This window comes from Stegastes partitus, unplaced genomic scaffold (genome assembly GCF_000690725.1).
Source record: "Stegastes partitus isolate 25-593 unplaced genomic scaffold, Stegastes_partitus-1.0.2 Scaffold853, whole genome shotgun sequence".
Taxonomy (NCBI): domain Eukaryota; kingdom Metazoa; phylum Chordata; class Actinopteri; family Pomacentridae; genus Stegastes; species Stegastes partitus.
The window spans coordinates 195,036-214,190 of record NW_007578584.1 but is presented as its reverse complement, the minus strand read 5'-3'; the positions used below and the strand labels follow the sequence as shown (position 1 = coordinate 214,190).

Here is a 19,155-nt window from a genome sequence, read left to right as displayed (position 1 = left end):
TACATACAAAAAGAACCAGCCCCCCCCCTCCCCAACAAACCCAACAATAGTGTCTGAATTTAAAAGTTTTTTTCTTGGTAGGGGCAAATATAGTTCACTAAGGATTATTGTTTACTGTTCTGTCCGGCACAAATCTCATACAGTATTCATAAAGAGCTTATCTTGTGGAAAAATCCTTGTCTGAACAACACAGGCATATTGTCAGTAAAAACTCTCCGATTTGCCTGGATTAGTTTTTATCTCTTTTTCAGAGAGCCGTGTTCCCTTATCCAGTGAGTTGCATCCCTTTTTTTTTTTTTTCGCTTATAGTAAAATACATTTTCAAGTGCGAGCGGCGGAGAAGCAGCGGCATCCTGCAGCATGAACGATAAGGTGTTCAGCTCGTGATGTATAATTATGGATAAATTATCACGACACTGCATTTGGTGAACGCAGGAAAATATATTAAATTGCCTCAATCTAAGCCCCTGTGTTGAGTTCTTGAGCTGCAAAGTAAACAGCGGCGGAGCCTTTAATAAACTTTACACGCGCATTGACATTTGCTAATCCGACTCAATATCGTTAAACCTCATGGTCACTGCGAATGAGCTTTTTGCACGGCATCATCAGTTAACTACTGTAATGTTGCCCCACTGATCTATGCCATGTTTCACCGAGACAGCGAAAGGCTTGTTTTTAATCTTTTTTTTTGTCTATTTTTACTTCAATATTTTGTCCTTGAAGGCAGAAAATGAAATGCGGCACATAGCTGAATGCTAAAAGTTCCTCTCTCTATTGATCTTATACTCAGTGTGCTGTTTGGCAGTCGTGGTTTTATGTTGCCGATTTTAATCATCTCTGCCGGTTCGGAGTAGTCCTGGATTTGTTTGGCCCCTCAGTCTTCAACTGGTGATGATTTGTAACTTATAAACAACACAATTCATGGAAGGACACATGCCACTTTTACAGACGTTCCGGAGACGCCGGCGTTTCTATACAGCACATAAAGTAGAATATTTGTGGGAGACTTGCACCGTAAACTTTATAGGTGCGAGATTTGTTGTGCCATATTTTATTAAATCCAATTCCTGGTGGTTCTTTGTGCTATACTGTGTGTGCTGAGCCATGCATACGCAGGTTGGGAACATGCATTTGCATTTTATGTATTCCTGCAGCTGCTCGCTTAAGTGTATGTGTGTTGTATTTTCAGATGAGCAGATTTAAACATCGACTAATGTGCCCGCTGAACTAACAGATCACATTTGCAAGTGGTACATTTTTGAAGAAGGCATATTTTGTGGAGTGTCTTCACTTTGGTTTGGATGTTAAATAAAAAGGAAAACAACTGATGAATTAAGAAAGAATTATGTCAACACTGCTGTCAAGGCATCTTTTCATGCATCAGTTTTCTTTTTTTGTGTGTGTTTTTCTTCGACAGAATCGCTCGAACTAAACTGGCATTGTAACCCACATTTGATTTTGAAAAGAGTGTGGAGGCAGCCATGGAAGTGAAGGAACGCAGACCCTACCGCTCGCTCACCGCCCGGCAGGACTCAGAGCGCCGTTACACCAGCTCCTCGGCGGACAGCGAGGACGGCAAACCCAACCCCAAATCCTACAGCTCCAGCGAAACACTCAAGGCCTTCGACCATGACTCGAGGATGGCGTACGGGAGCCGTGTCAAGGAAATGGTTCATCACGAAGTGGACGAGTTCAGCCGGCAAGGTTAGACCAATAATAGCAAGACTGCGCCATAGAAGAGAATGGCATTGGCATCGCAAGGTTCATCTATAACTACATAAGCAGCGGCTGAGTATTAGCTAAAGGGCACTTTACGGCCTGGACTTAGCACATGCATCATTTTTTTTTAATGAGGAGTCTCCTGGTAATTCACATTCAGTGACAGTAGAGGTCACTCAGCATAACCTGACTATTAACAGAGGTGGCCAGGGGTTGAACTTACGGTGACAGTTTTAAAAACTGCATGCGAGACATGCGCACTTTCACCCGCTCGTTCAAATATATTATTGATCTTCAAAAGTTCAGGCCAGATGTGATGGCACAGTAGAAGCAGCTTTACATCCAACTCAAGCAAAGGTCTTGAATTTTACTAAAAAACTAAATGTTTTATCATAATGACAAAGCCTCTAGGGCCTCTACGTGATGCACTGAAGGAAAGGAACAACAACCTTGTGTGCCTTTGAATAATTTATGATATTTTTTCCGCAATTAGTTACTGAGGTTCTCGAATCATCAAGATTTGCGACTTCAGGTTGTAATTCAAGTTAACTGGACGGAGAGCGTATTAGAGAGAAAATTGTTGTGATATTTAAAGACAGGCATCGCGTTTGTGGATAAAAAAATCTGCCCTTGGCGTTAGAAACGAAAGACAAAAACTGCAAACAATGCAAAACATTAATTGCATTGACTTTAAAGCACCAGTGTGTGGGATTTCAACTATTTCTACTTTGGCTAGTTAGAAATAAGATAAAGGAGTGACAGGGGAAAAGCAACACACTTAAATATGCCATAATCACTCTTTTGAATACTAAATATACTTAATGTAACTGCTTGTGAATCTTTTGCTCTTCAATTATTTTTACATCCTTCAAGTCCAGAGTATTGCTTTTGTGTTTTATTTACAGTTCATTATGTTAACTGATGACGTTAGTGGCAGGTGTAATTACCACTGCTTTGTATTTATTTGCTCGCTGCAGGGGCAGACTTCTCCCTTCGAGACCTTGGCTTTGGAGAAGCCCTCCCATCGCACGTGGCCACATACAGGACTGACCTGGGGCTGCCACACCGCGACTACTCAGTCAGTGTGGGCTCGGACGCAGACACAGAGACGGACGGCATCATGTCGCCGGAGCACGCGGTCAGATTATGGGGCCGCAGCAACACCAAGTCGGGCCGCAGCTCGTGCCTCTCCAGCCGGGCCAACTCCAACCTAACCCTCACCGACACCGAGCACGAGAACACGGAAAACGGTAAGGAAGCGTCCTCCTTTGCTTTTTCTTCTGCCCGTCCTTATCAGATGGCTGCTTTTGCACTGTGTGTTCGTCCTCGTGGGCTTTGATTGCAGAGTTAGAATTGAATTGATTTGTGTTTTTTTTTTGAGCATGATCCTTTGCACTGAAGCAGAATAACATGCCATGGCTTTGAGGCAACAACAAAAAAAAAAAAAACACCGGATAGACTGCAAAGTACAAATCATTTTTCATCATGTTGGCTTGAATTTGATTTGAGTTTTCGACAGCGCTAAGCTGGAATTCATACAGACACGAGACGAGCTGCAGCTTTCCTGTTTTTCTAAATATCTGGGCAGATTTTGACTGTCTGGAACTATTTGATTCTGACTAATTTAAAGTTGACTATTTAATTAGCCTTTTTTTTCATCTTTATTTGTACCGTTTAAAAAAAATAGCCTAAAGATTTGTATATTGAAGATTTGACTTCTTAGAGAAAAGGACAATTGGGTTTTCCAGCACAACCAGAATTTTGGCATAGCTTTACCCCTTCTGTTCATGATTTTTGGATCATTTTAGCCTTGCTTTGTTCTTTGTGTTGCACTGTATGAATCACTGTGTATTTGTCTTTGACAGAAAAATGATCCAACAAATGTCATTGCTAGAAAGTGGGAAGCCATATGCACGTTCCTGCGACTTGGTGTTTCTATTTTGCCCCAGAGGGCACGGAAGAGGTGTGTGTGTGTGTGTGTGTTTGCTCAGAAAGTCAGAAAGAAAATGCCAGAAGACAATTGCAGTTCTGCTGAAGATACTCTTCAAATTGTAGATTAGTGTGCTCTAAAGTCACGATGTTAGAGAATTCTGTTTGGAAGAAGAAATTTGGATACTCGGTCCCCTTGCACTTATTTGTCTGTAAACTCTGTTGCATCTCAGTGCTGAAGGAAAACGCTCTCGGAATAAATTCAGTGCTGTGTGGAGGCTGTACTCGCTAGACAGGTTTCTTTTGCACCAGATAACCTTGTTTGTGTCCATAATGTCTACCCCACTCTGCATTTGTTTACATCAGTTTCTGCCAAAATGGATTATGTAAATGTTCTTTTGATTCAGAGGTGCTATGTGGTAAAAAAAAAACTTAAGCTCTGTTTTACATGATACAAAGTTAAACTCAAACCTAAATCATGCATATTAACTGGCAGATTTATGATACTGTTCCCCGGATACTTCACAGATAGAGGAACTCATCAAGGGCCTCGCGGCAAAATTCTAATTGCCCCTGCACAGCCTTGCAGAGAACCTTGTGAATAGTTTTGCATTTCAGAGTGTGTCACATTATGTATTAGGTTCTTATTATACCTGACAGAAATGACTCTTGGAAGTGGAATCCATTTGCCCGAATGACTCAGGGAGAGAACGTGGCATCCCTCTGCTTGATCATCTGAGATGCCAAGGGACTTGGATTTGGCTGTATTGTACATAATTAAAGAGAATCTCCTTGGATGGCTGTTCAGGGGTCGGGATGCTGGAATGTATTCAGAGCACCCGTAGCTGCAGCATCATGCATCTGCGAGGCCCAATCGAGATTCTAAGTAGCTTTTTATTCCACTCACCCAAGCAGAAAGAGCACTTGTATTCAGCATTTAATTCAGTAATGCCTGATAACATACAATTTATATATGGCAAGTTAATTAAAATCCATCGAGCAGGCCTGCTTGTGTGTGCTTTAATCTCTTTAAATCAACAAACCATTTACTCAGCTTTAATGTATTCAAGCCGCTGGGCAGTTCCCCCCTTTTTCACATGTGACTTGCTTGACCCTGGTTTTAATGCATGCAAATAAGCGACAGCAATTTAGGAGCAATTTTCTTGATGCTGTGATTCCAAGTCATCACTTCTGTACAGCGAACAAAGCCCCTCCCTAATCATCATGTTCTTTCCTAAGATTATTTTCCAGTTGTGATGTGACGACTGTATTAGCCTCCACCTTGATTTCCATTCAGACGTATTTACATGGTATGGAAATAATCGAAAACACAAGTTAAGTGTATCACTACCGACGGATCAATTTCAATTATTGGCATTTTATACTTAGTATTGGATAAGTAATTATGTCCACAGATTGTATATGTGTGTGTGCTGGGTATCATTAAAAGTGCATTCATGCAGTGTGTACAGGTGTGTGTTTGTGTTTGTGTGTGTGTGCATCCTACCCATGCTGCCTCTGGTCCCTAGGGAGCCCCTTGAGGACAATTCCAGCAGCCGTCGACTGCTGAGTCATTGCACATCCTACAGAGCCCAAACAGCGAGGAGCCCCGCCAGACTGCTGGGTTTGGGAGAGGGTTGCTGTTCTTGGTTTTTACCCAATAACAGCTTATCCAGATGTGTGCTCTAATCCCAACTTTCCCCCACTGTCATGGCGAGGCTATTACATTTCTGTAACCATGAGAACCGGCAGTGGAGATAGCCACAAAAGCCTGTTGAAGGATTGTAATTCATGTGTTTCATAACCTGTGGAGAAAAATAATGCGGCTGAAGCCTACACAGTTCTTGTTGATAGGAGGAGGGGAAAAAAAAAAACACAACACAAAAACGCTTGTGTGAGTGATGCTGGTGTTTTTCTCAGGACTAAATGTAATTAGTTCCAGTGGGTGGTTAGTTACGTACTCATTCTGCTTTTCCTTACTCCATCCTCCTGGGGGATCTGTTCTGTATTGATTGAGGAGATGTACATATATATATATACAGATGGGTGACAAATTAAAGGAAAAAGCAACATACAAGTGTATTAGTAAGGTGCTGGGCTGCCAGGATAGCATCAGCGTGCCTTGACAATGATTCTTAAAGTCTCTAGATAGGCACCAATATTAAAAAAAAGATGCCCTTGTTTGTTTAGTGGGTTGATGATGGCAGTGAAGAGCGCTTTGTAGCAATTTGTTCCAAAATGTCCCATAGGTGTACAACTAGGTTAAGATCTTGTGACTATGAAGGTCACAACATAAGATTCACATCATTTTTAACCCTATCAAACCATTTAAGGGCCCTTTGTGCCCTATTGATCAGATCAAATCAGGTTTGTTTTCATGTTAGTGTACATACACAGTAGTACAGGCAAGATGAGAGAGCGTTTCTTCAGGATCATTTAATTAGTCAGTTTTGCGAAATGAACGTCTGGAATAGACAAGACACTAAACGTTCGCTGTCGCTGTCTCCTGAAGGGGGCGCTGCGTCCATGCGTGCCACCATCGTGCAACCTCTTCAGGTCCTGGTAGGTCTTCAGGGACACAAAGACACACACGATGGTGAAGCCACAGATGCTGCCCAGAGCTAGCTGTCTGTCCTGAACGATGTCATCCCCTCCAGCTGTATGTCCGTCTGGGATGCTGTCATGGAGCCATGTTTCTGTTAAAGCAGACACACAGCACTCCCTCCACTCTCTGTGGGTTTCTCTCAGCAAACGTCCAGCTTGTTGTGGAGGGAGCAGACATTAGAGAGTAGGAGGACGGTCCTGCTGGTCTGGAGGGGTTAGCCTTTAGCCTAACATGGATCCCGGCTCTCTTCCTCCTCCTTTGTTAACGTTTGTACCGTTTGCGCTTCCTTCTCCGTTAATGCCGGCGTAGTCCCTGATCAGACTTCATGTTGATGTAGTTTGTCCAAATCACAACCGATCGCTACAATTTTAGCAACGTTCATTGCCCTGATGTTTAGCAAAGTCTCTCGGCTGTAAGTTTTGCGGAATGAACGTCTAGGATAGACAAGACACTCAAAACATTCACTTTCGTTGTCTCCTGAAGGGACCGCTGCGCGTCGCCATCACCATGGCAACATGGATGGTGGCACTATCATCCTGGAAGAGACCAGTCCCATCAGGATGGAAATGTTTCATCACAGGATAAATAGAATCACTCAGAACTACTTTGTACCAGATCTACAGTAAATTGCAATTTACTGATACAGTTTGTCCCTCTACACCGTGGTATCAACCAGAGCAAAACTTTTTCATTTAAATTGTGTGTTTTTTAACTATGATGGTTTTTTTTTTTTCTGCCAGTGGGGAAAAAAAGCAAGTGTAGGATTCATCTGTGTGATATTTAGGTTTTTTTTTTGGAGTTTCTTGGAGTTTATTATTTTATTTTTTTTATTATTGCTCATTACTCAAGTCCTGGTTGCTGCAGGCAACGCTTCAGGGCAGAGCCTCTAGGAACTTCAGTGAAATCTTCTAGCGAGAGTATCTCCACAGCCTTTCAGCTGTATTTTGATTTCCTGCAGAACACAAGCAACTAGTGGCGCTTCTGAAGTCGCCAAATACATTCTGAACTCTTGTTAAATTGCTTTTCGTTTATTTGCCTCGTCACTGCATCGTCGTCAGTCTGGGCGAGGCAGTGATAGCAGTTATGTCGATGATGATTAAAAACAATAGAAACTTTGACTCGACTTGTGCTTTCGAAACAGAATGTGAAACAAAAACATCCACCGACACTAAATTAGCAGCCCCGATGGCAGACGTCACCTCTGCAACTGTCACGACAGATTGCCGGTGCTCTCGAGTGCCAAGCAGCTTGGCAAGTATTGAGTGATAGAGCCGTCTACGCTTTCAAAGTTCCCAGTAAAATCTTAAGCCTGATTCAGAAACTCTCACAGGTATCTGGGAGGAATGAGGCGGTGACATATTCCTGCTTTTGTGCCAGTTGAATCTCTGCTCTTTAGATGAGCATTAGAGGTTTTGTGATAGTGTAAAGGGAACTTCATTAAAATGACAAGTTCAATTTTTCTCTTTTTTTTTGAGGAGAGGATTAACAGATCCTTTAACTTCTCCTAAACTTAATGGAAAGTATCTGTAGAAAACACAGGGGCGCAACCTTTATCAAAAAATAAATCCGTGCAGTTTTTTCTTTCTTTTTCTTTCATAAGCTCGCAGTCGACCTCATGCAAAATTTAAAATATGCTTTTCTTTTCCGCAGCTTCTCAGGTCAGGTTTCTTAATTCACCTTCCCTTTTTTTGTTCTACATGATTAAACACGAGTCATCAATCACCGTTTTTACCTTCAAAGCACATAGTGGCTAATGTGCTGATGTGATCATGCATTTAGCTGGGGTAAGAGCAATATTTATTGATGTCGAGCTGGCAGACGAAAAGTAGCCAGTCTGTTCAAATGGATTTACGATGCATATGCATTCTTCTACAGATTTTTATTTCATTGTTTTTTAATATAGTTGTCAAGTTGCATTTTTTTGTCTGCTTTGCGTCTTATTACACAAATCCTAAAGTTGCATAATAATAGTAATAATAACAGCTATGAGTAGCTACTTGCAAAGTTACTGCCACTTGCACTTGCATCTTCTATTTATAGTTTGTAAAATGTAAAGCAATAATTAAATATCACTCCTCTTATCTGAGTTCTGAAACAAACTACCAAACAAAAACTCCCGCATTTAGCACTAACTCCACGGTGACAACGATTCCTTCCCCTGCTACCTGTATCAGATGCTCGTGGAGGGTTTGGAGACTCCGAAGAAACTTTGAACTGTTGAAAGATTGAGGTTAAGAGCTCCAGGGCGGCGCTCAGTTACTGAATCTTTGAACATAGCACGACTGTCTATGAGGGACAGGTGTTCCTCGTAGAAACGTGTCACAGCCCCGAAAGGCTGAGGAGCTTTGAAAAGCAAATCTCTCACAGATTTGAACTTGAGCGGGGAGTACATCAACCTGTCCCCCCATCCACGTATTGAAAGAACCTTTGTTCACTTCTATTCACCGTCTTTATCCTTGGCCCAAGCCGCATTTCCATAGCATAGAAAAGCACCTACTGAGCTGCGGGCTGATTGTTCAGTGTGTTTATTGAAAGGAATTGCACCACTTTCCTTTGTTAAATATAGTGTTGTTTTCTCCACATTGACCCGGGCAAAGTGAAATCACAGTTTGCAGAAGTATTGGAAACTATAAGGATGTAAACGTCTCATACTACCACTGTCCGGCCTCACAATTCAACAACCCTCATTTCTCTGACTATTAATATTCTTGGGGGGCGACTGACGGGTTACGACACATGAAAGAAAAATAAGGAATCACATCAGAAGTGCACCCTCTGCATAATGATAGTTTCCTAAAAATAACCGCAGAACAAGCAGCACTTTCCCACTTTGATACAGAACCCATGTACCTTAATCTCGTACCTCGTAGCCTGCGCATACCAAAAACGCCGCCGCTGATGGCCACGCCCTCTCGAGCGTGCGAGCAAATTTCTTTGATGCGCGCTCCGCGTTTAAGATGTGCGTTAACTTTGAACCGATCCTCTTGAGCTTTAGCACCGTATTAGGAATCTGCGGTGCGAAGTGACATCAGAATTCCAATTAGACGAGATTTTTTCTGTTTTTTTTTTACGGGGTTGACTTCATTAGGGCCTTGTTTTAGAGCGTCACAGCGGGGTGTTGCCACAAAGACGGGCTTTTTTTTAAACTTTTGTGATCTTGGAGGAGAAGTCGTGTGTTTGTTCACACGCTGCGACGCAAGTGCGCACGTCAGATATAGAAATGGGCCGTTTTAATATTTGACCAGAAAAAGAGAATATTATCAAGTCTGCATTAATAAAAAAAAAAGGAATCTAAATCCATTCAAAGTGTATTATTGCTCTTTTTAGTTTAATGATGTTCTTAAATTCACTCTTGTTTTTAATCTTCACTGTTTTTACACGGCGGCATGTTTTATGTGAGGGTCTCAACTTAAGTGATCATAAACTTCTAATGATAGGGTGTGATGTGGATTCCAGCGGACTGTGGATCTGTGTGCACACTGACACGGACTAGATATATAATTAAACTTATTCCTATAATTATTATATCATATATTTTTAGCGAGATAGCTAACCTTGAGTGTTTCATCCTACTACGAGGAGGGATTCTTCTTTTTTTTTACTCACTGCCCTGCAGGATTTTCCTATTAATCTTTACTTTTAATTCTGCGTGTGCTACAGAATGTTCTGTAAGATGAGTCGGGTTTAACGGGAGTACAAGATGTGCTATGTTACAAAGCCGACAAGAAACACAACAGGCTTAAATTGATCATTTAGATATACATGCGGTGAAAATATGTACACAAAAGAATAAATGCCAGTGCCGATATCAAGACAAGTTAGACAGCAAGAGCTATTTATGCAGACGGTACTTGTCCTTGCTAAGTTATATAATAGGTGACAAACACGGATGGAACATTTCTGAAAATTGTGTTTGAAAGAAACAATTATACCGCGTACATAACCACAGTTTATTAATGATATCAGTTTTGCCGCAGACGCAAACATAATCACTTTTGTCAAACAGTGGTATTTTTGATGCATCATTGGCTTTTGGCATCCGCGATAAGAGGCTCTGATCATTTGCTGTAGGGGACAGTGTTTTTTTTTTTTTTCTGTAATGTTTGGATCTGTAATTTTGCGGCATTCACATGGAGCGCAACGTGGAGGCTTGTTCTGCAACGGTCACAGGAATCGTAGCAGCAGAATATCAGGCGAAATGATGCTTCAAAGAAATCACTAGTGGTTTTCCCAGCTCGCAGCCGCGGTTATTTCCACCCCCAGTATTTCTTGTGAAGTTATTTATTTGTTTACTTTTTTGGCAGACTCTCTGCTCAGATCATGGATTAGTGGAGATATTCTCTGGCTCATTTGCAGGCTAATTTGCTGGGTTTTAGAGGCCCTTGTGGACAGTTTTGGACTGTTATCTGTGGAGTTGCATACCCACTCCCCGCCACTGACTCTGACAGTCTAAACCAACAGCACATCAGGGCCCATCTCACCACGGAGGCTCCGGGGCCTCGCTACGGCTCAAAGAATGACATGGAGCAGGATGAGCCCTCCTCTATGGAGGATCATCCCAACCCAGCCTTACAACTTCTGCCCCTCTCTTAGCAATATCCATTTAACACACAGCCAATTATCTGCGCTCATGTTATATTTATGTAAGATTCAGGGAATATTCTCTGGGTTTAAAATGGGACACGAGTAGCCGTGCACTGATTCAGTATTCGGGAGCTGTATTTGTGCATATATCTGGAGTTTATTAAACAAATCAGCTGTAGTTTCTTAGTCGTTTTTTTTTTTTTATTCTTAAAAAGTTGGAAAATTCAAAGGTACAACAACGTAATTAAAATATATAACAACAGAAAAAAGGCATGTGAGCATCTCTTCATGTATCTCATCCTATTTTTTGGTGGTAATGTTGTATACCAGTCTTGCAATAAAACCCCAGATAGCTCTGAATGAGCGGTTATCTTTAGTGAAAGCAATTAGCTGTTGTTATTGAGGCTGAGGAAGCAGAGATCATAACGTGGTGTTGCCCTAGTATGAGATAAAAATAATTAAACTTCCACGCTGAGATTTTTTTCTCATTAGCAGTCACCTCTGATATGTATAAGTCTATGATACAAATCCAGGTACAGAACTTTAAGGCTTGGTTAATCTACAAAGGGTTCGTCGGTAAACACCAGCGATTTCAATTGAACGTGTAAACATTTGTCTGTCGCCGCATCAACCAAGAATGTGATAATACTCTTTAAACATCTTCATAAATGCACATAAAATACAAAATCAAATGGCTGCTTTATCGTTTTTATCATAATTTTAATCACACACATGGCAAAGCGTCTGACATCAAAGCGCCGCCGGATATAAAAAAACAGCAGAATAAAACAGGGAAGTTGCAGAAGACAAGTATCTGTGACAGTTTTTCGACGTCTCTGCTTCTTTCTTTTAAAACTTGCTTTGAACTGTGTGGGATACGAGACCGTCTGTGTGAGTCTTAACTATACGATTAATTATTTGCAACAGTCCCACTTTTGTTCTCAGCGTTTGGCGATACAGCGCGATTCAGAATAAGATTAGCATGTTTAAATGCAGCGGGGTTTTCACATGCGTTCATTCCAGCCTCCTTGTTGTTGCTGGACAGCTCAGGTTCTTCCTGGATTATTTCTCTCCCGGTGAAAATGGCTAAGCACAGAGAAATTTCACAGCCTGTGAATTTTGGAGAAAAATAACTCAGGATATAAGCTTTACTTTTCTTTTTTTACTTCTGCCTTCAGAGGTTCCCCTAAAGTACTGCTGTCACACTGGAAACACTAGTCTTATCGCAGCTATATGAATCGCCGGCTTCTGCAGCAGGTCGCACCACAGCTGCACATTCTGACTGTCTTCAGAACTCCACGCTCGCACTGTGTGAATAACCAAACTTTGGCATAGATGCACTTTTAGAAGATTTAAGCTGGCTTATTACTGGCCCGAGCTCTACCAGTTGTTTACAGTAGCTTGGACGCTTTTAGTGATTCATTTATTGCCAATAGGAAGTGCAGCCCAGGACAGACAGGGACACTTCTCCTTTGGTATGGATGGCACCCCCGAGGCAGTTGTTTTCAAAATGTCGGGTTGGACAGCTTAATTCAGGAAGTAGAAAATAAATTCAATTCTGTCAGTCAGCGGCCTGATAAACAGCTGCATTAAAACCATACGTTGGTTATGTGACCCTACAGAATGCAGGCTGAGATAACGGCGTTAGGAGGGCTTTTGCACAAGACAGTCGGGACAAACGAGTGTCTTTATTTTCTTAACCTTGTTTATATTGTTAAATGTCGTTAAAATTATTTGTTTTCAAGTCTGAGAGATAGCCCTGATGACTTTGATTTCACCTAAAGGACTTGGACTATGTGATGTGCTCGGCGTCGCTTATTGGGTGTAGAGACGGTAAGAATGCAATATTAAAGAAAGCTTAAGGCAGGGTCTGCTAAACCAAGACCCCACAGGCTTTTAGTTTAAGCTTGAAAAGTTGCAACTGCAGAGCTGTAAACATGGCTTTGATTAGGGGTCAAAAAATGCCGCAAGGACAGCGTGTGAACATTTGTGCGTCCTTTGTACACAGGACAGTAAAGCAGAGGGATTTCATTAATGAGTTACTGCAAATGGTGACGCAACATTATGCCAACTTTAATTGGGCGAAAAAAGGATGATGAAAAAAAAAGCTATAGTGCATCAAATAAAATGCCTAAAAATTGACTTTTATTTTTTACAAATTATGTTGTTAAATGTTTTATGAGAGTCTTTTCATAAGGTAGTGGGTTTAAAATCCTAATAAACACGTCAGAGTGAAGCGTTTTATACGTGATTTAAACATAGCAAAACATGTGTTGCAGCATATCGGTGCTCGTGACTAAAATCGCCGTCATTGAAATGAGCGTGTTTAAAAAGTTAATGTGCTGTATTGAGCGATGAAAAATATACTTTTAATTCTGGTTCTGATTCACTAGCAGTTTGACAGATTATTAAAGGATAATCATGCTGTTGCCCATCTCCATTTGATAGAACTCAATCCACCCCAGGCAACCTCATTTCTATTCATCACCTCGGCAGAAACTTTGAATAGAAATTGGCTTTCCTCTTTCTGACCAAAGCCTCTGCGATTGTGTTCCAGAAAGGGTGTTTTCTGTCTGCACACGTTATCTTTTGTTATTACATCTCTGCTTCTGCCATTGCACTGAATGCATACTTGGGATTTATTTTCAGGAAAGAGAGTTACGAGATGCAGCTGAAGGGTTGCAAAACGCTGATGTAGGATCAGGAATACCTGTTTGTGTTCAAAGCCACCCTTAGATTTCTCTGAATTCTTGTAACTTCTCACATTATAAACAAACCTTATTAGCCATGCTGCTGACTCTTGGTAACTTAAGTTTTGCCATGCAATGAATTATATAAGCACTTAGAACACAAGCCTCTTGACAGCATGTATTTTAGATAGCCTTTTGAACTGTCATGCACTCAGTGGGAGCTGGAGGCACACACAAATCAATTCTTCAACACTGACAAAGTGTCTGAAATGAAAAACAGTGGGCTTTTATATAAGCTATCTGGAGAGCATGATGAGAGGAGGAAATCATGTTTTGACAGAGGTGTGCTGTTTTAGCATGAAAGCCTACATATTACAGTGACGGCTATACACAACATCGCACATCTGTGCGAATTACGCAATAGGTGTCCCTCGCAGTACTGAGAATTTGTCACTCAGTCTTATAAAATTTTGATACCAGAAGAAAGTTGGGAAGATGTGAAGCTTTTCAGTTTTTTTTTTAAAAGCAGTGCTTAAGCTCTTTACTGTCTTTTATTGGGAATGTAGCTTTTTCTTAAGGGTATACTTTAGAATTTTATTAGGCCAGGCCTAGAATGCGCTGAGGAATGACAGGATGGGGATGGTGCCATCTTTGTGCAGCAAGGCCCCAGGCAAGCCACATGTAGCCCTAATGAGTCGCTTACAATTTCAGGCTCCGCTTGCTCTCAAACACCAAAAGTAAACTTTTGTCTTTTTTCTCCTCACTATTCGGGGACCTTAAGAGGATTGTGGGGTCATTATTTATTCATGCCATTGTGTTTATTCACCAGCCTCTGTGTGTGATGGGAGAGGGAATGGAGCAGCCAGTTCAGACGGAGTAAAAGCTGATAATTATCCACTATTAGCATTGTTTTTTCAGCCATGGTTTAAGTCGCCTCAGTTGATGATCGCCCTGTGATAGAGGCACAGAAACATCCATTTAAAGCAGATTACCATGTGCGCGTCCTTGAAGTCTGGAATCATCTGCAGAGGAGTTGCCGAATGGGTGTGGACGCGTTTATAAGCCTGTTTTTACGCCGCTTCTTCTTTTTTTTTTTTTTTTAGAGCAGATATCCTGTCGCAATGTCAGTTACAAACACTTCTTTCGACCAGTAGATACCTAAAAAGAGCCATCACATGCCTGCAGGATGTTGTGAACAGTGAGAGGTGAGGAGATTGGAACCTTTACTTTTCATCCTAGAACAAAGAGCACCCCAGGGATGCTTAAATGGGGCTGTATAGAGGGATTTAGCAGTGTCAGACCGCCTCAGAACTAATACCGATTCAAAATTCTGCTGAAGTAAAGAGCAAAATTCTTGGCTCAAGACTCCCGACTTTTGAAAATGGATCAAATAGTGATTAGGCCTACTCAGTTTCAAAAAAAAAAAAACTTTTCTCTAGCACAGTGCATCAGCTCGGCAGCCTTTGACACGGTTCAACCGGCCTACGCACTGTGTTCTCCTTTTATTATAGGTGTCCAAACATGTCTTATGGGTAACACAAAAATTTGCAGGTGCTCCCGGATTGAAGCTTTCAGTGCAGCAGCAGCAGTAGGGTTACTCTTCAAACGGAATAAAATTGTGTTCAGTTCGTTTAGGATTTCAATTTTTGCGTCGCCAGCCTGATTCATTCTTCTGTTTGTCACAGAAAAGTCGAAACAGATGGTGTCTTTCGGCTGGATTGCAGGGCACACTGTCTCTTCAGCGCGGAGAAAACAGAGTGGACTGGATGGATGAGAGTGGCAGAAGCCAGGCAGGGATGTTGGTAGAGGATGACTGAGGAAGGAGTCTGTGCTTATAATCACCCAGAGAAGAAATGCCATCTCCAGTCTCAGCCACTCTGGCCTCCTTTTCATCTTCCTAGGTGATACCTTGGAATGCCACAGGCTGTCTCTGCTCTGCTGTCTGCTAACGTTTTGTGTGTGCCACTGCTTTTTAAAAAAAAAAATCTTAGCTGGATATTTTTCCTCCTCCTCCTCCTCCTCCTCCGTGCAGATGAATAGATTAGCACTGAGCGAGCGCCTCCTTACAATGGTGCAATTTAAAGAGGAGCGACGGAAGCTGTTTGATCCGGAAAATATTACAATTGCTAATTTGATCTAAATCACCAATTCCTAACCAAATTTAGCATCCCACCGCTGCTCTGCAGACGCGACAAAATCCGTGTTAATGGCGAGAGACATGTTGCTTGTGTCTTGGGTTTATTCTGGCCGTCCATTTATAGTTCAGTGTCTCTTTAAGAGCGTAGTTGTAAGTAATGGATGCTGGGTTTAAAGTGCTGATAGAAATGTAGCGGGTCAGCTTTAAATGGAATTGCGCCTTCTGCGGTATTACTTTTTTTTTTTATTACTCGCACATATAATTTCCATTTTCTCAGTAATGGTCAGGCCTGTCTATAAAAAAAGCATTTATGGGTATTTACAATTTGTTTTCAATCATACATTACGCTCACTCGCCGTTATGATGATATTGATTTCTAGCAGGTAAACGGCACTGTCAGAGAGATATTTATCAGTTTTCCAATGTTGGTTCGTAAAAGCTCATTTGCTACTTCCTCTGGAAGTGTCTCTGACTTTTGCATTGTGTAGTTTAGGGGTGGGGAGGAGGGGCAACATCCGGGGTTGTGAGCGATTGCCTGGCAAATTGGTAAAATTGCACCATATCACCGAGGGGAAATCTTGTAGTCCTAAAGCTGGTATATGTTTTGTGTAATCTTGAGTAGATTAGTTGAAATTGCGTGTTATTATTTACTATGCAGCCGCATTACATCATTTGCATTTGTTGTGTTATGACTTTCTCAGAATGGCACTCGGTCATTAGTTTTGTAATTTTTTACCGGGATGAGATCACCTGTCAGGTATTAATTCCATAAAAAGGCTAGTTATGGCTCGCAGCTGTGCAATAGAATGCAATTATGTCAATTTGGGAATCCTAATAATAATGCAAAAAAACTGAATTAAGCTGTCTTCTTGTGTGTATTGCCTGGAGAGCTCGGTGATTACCTGAGCGCACACAACAATAACTTGACTGTGTTCCCAAAGCAGAAAAGTAAATACATTGAATCAGACGAATTCATTTTGGGCACTTTTATGAATTTAACTCATTTTAAAGCATTATCTCAGCTTTTTAAGACACTGTCTGTTGGACTGCTGGTGTTTTCTTATTCAGATTGGATAAGACAAAAGTATTTAGGATACATTTTATAACTGGAAAATCAATTTCACATTATTGTTTTTTTTATTATTCAAAGGTTGCCCAGTTGAAAACTCCATTGCATTTATTGATCTTGTGCCTGCAAATTTAGTTCAGCAAAGAGTGTGAAAATTCAGCCTCCAGCAAAAAATTTACAGAGAAAATGAAAACTGAAAATGTGTTTAGAGTAAATATCTACTTTTTTTTTTGTTTGTTTGTTTAACCCTGCAGCAGGATTAGCAGGTTGGGATCATTTCTCATTGATGGGCAGGCATATTTTCATCTGTTTTATGTAATTTTTTCTGTTTAGTGTTGTTATAAAACAACAGAAAAATAAAGTTGATGAATAGTTAGATCATTTTTGAGTATATGTAGCTTCAGATAGCTAAAGTTTCTACTCAGTTCAAACATAAAATGTCTGTTTTTAGATAATCCGATGGTTTAAATTTCTAAAAAGTCAGGTCACTAAAACTATTATAAACCCCATACTGCCAGAAAACTCTCCCGATTATTTATTTGCAGCATTGCCTATAATATTTCCCAAAATATGTACTTGACACTTCTAATTTCACAGCATAGTGCGGCCAGTCATGTCACCTAAGCAGCGTGTTGGTGTGTTAGCTAATATATATCCCATCTTTCATCATGCTACATTGCAAACACACCACTACTGGGCTTTACTTCATTCAGCCACAAACATGCTGAATTTCTAAGATTGTCAGTGACACAAAGGCAGGATTAACACCACCTTTTCACCGCCTTTGAAATCCAGCTCAAACCAAAAGCAGTGATATAGTTCACAAGGGCACATTTGATCATTCAGAGCTCAAATACTGCCAGTCTCATAGAAAAAGAAAAAAAAAAAAATCTAAAAGGGCATCAGACCTCTTTTCATGGGTCCCTCTCTGCACGACTCTCTCTCTCTCGAAAGTCTTTGTGTCTCAGAACATTTCTAGGACAACATGATCCTGACTGGTGAGCGCTGTAAATATGGCCACTGGAGCTGCGCAACAAGACGTTATTAGGGCAACAAAGTTGGGATGCTGAAAAGGGAATTGATGATGCTCAGGCAATTTAAAAGCTATTACACGTCCAATTAAGATACCTCGTTGGCCAAAGCACCTTGTAGGCAAATACGACTCAATTAATAGACCATTATTTGTATTTGGTGTGGCATAATTGACTTATTTATAAAAGCAACTGTGTTTCTTTTGAACAGACTTAATGCTTTGAAGCAGCGCTCACACGACAGTCACTCCAGAATCAATGAGTTATTATGTGTTGAAGTTCTAAGCAGCATTAAAAAAACTTATGGTTAACTTTTGCTTGGAACTGTATCATGCGAACTGCTCATGATTCATTGTGATTACCTCCTCCTCTGAGCATTTTGTTTATCCAAGGATTGTATGTAGGATTACCATTAACAATAGGCTGGATTTATGACCGGGTCCGATGGGTGTCTCCGGCACAGCCTTTTGTTTCATGAGCAGCATAAGGACACCTAGGAATACTTAATGTACACAACAAAGCAGAACTTTGTTTCTGAAGATTTAATCAAGGCGAACAGTGGATCCAGTGTGCATAATCGCACTTTCACAATGCGTGCCGCTCAAATTAGCCACCGCAGAAGCAACACTTACCTGACGCCTTCAGTTGGCTTCAAAGAGAGTTAATCAGCAGAAGAAGGAAGGCCTTCGTACATAAAGGCTGCTAAGAATCAGGCTAATCTGTAGCATGGCTGCCTGGCATCACTTACATTATCCAATTTTTTTTTTTAAAGAGATCTGTGTAATTAGATGTGTGCCGACTGAAGAATGCATCTTGAAAGTGTGGCGGACACACAAAACATACTTAAAGGGTATATCTTAAGATCTAAACGTGCTCCTCTGCCAGCTCGCGCCCAAAAGCTGCAGCCGTAGTGTGCTGTTGATACACTCCGAGCCAAGAGGCTGCAGACAGTGCAAAATATCCATCCATCCATTATTTATACACCGCTTAATCCTCACTAGGGTCGTGGGGGGGCTGGAGTCTATCCCAGCTGACTCAGGGTGAAGGCAGGGGACACCCTGGACAGGTCACCAGTCTATCACAGGGCTACACTTAGAGACAGACAACCAAGCACACTCACATTCACACCTACGGACAATTTAGAATCACCAATTAACCTCAACATGTTTTTGGACTGTGTGGGAGGAAGATGGAGAACCTGGAGAGAACCCACTGCACGAGGAGAACATGCAAACTCCACGCAGAAAGATCAGCCAGTGCAAAATATGCAGAGTCTTAATGCTAGAATTGCAATTCAGGATCACTTTAGCACAAGGGGGAGCATCACTGGCAAACTGCAGCACATTGTTGATTTGCGCTGCAATAACAAGCAGGTACAGGCAAGAGAACAA

The 19,155-nt window shown here is 41.3% G+C and overlaps 1 protein-coding gene across 1 annotated transcript in view; it reads left to right on the top strand.

The window, feature by feature from the left end:
• The first annotated feature begins 1,481 nt into the window (after positions 1-1,481).
• Positions 1,482-19,155, top strand: part of tenm4 (teneurin transmembrane protein 4) — a 114,556-nt gene continuing 96,882 nt past the window's right edge. Inside the window, exons 1-2 of the mRNA XM_008293040.1 lie at positions 1,482-1,704; positions 2,697-2,969. Coding sequence (XP_008291262.1) covers positions 1,482-1,704; positions 2,697-2,969 — 496 coding nt within the window. The remainder of the gene's footprint in view (positions 1,705-2,696; positions 2,970-19,155) is intronic.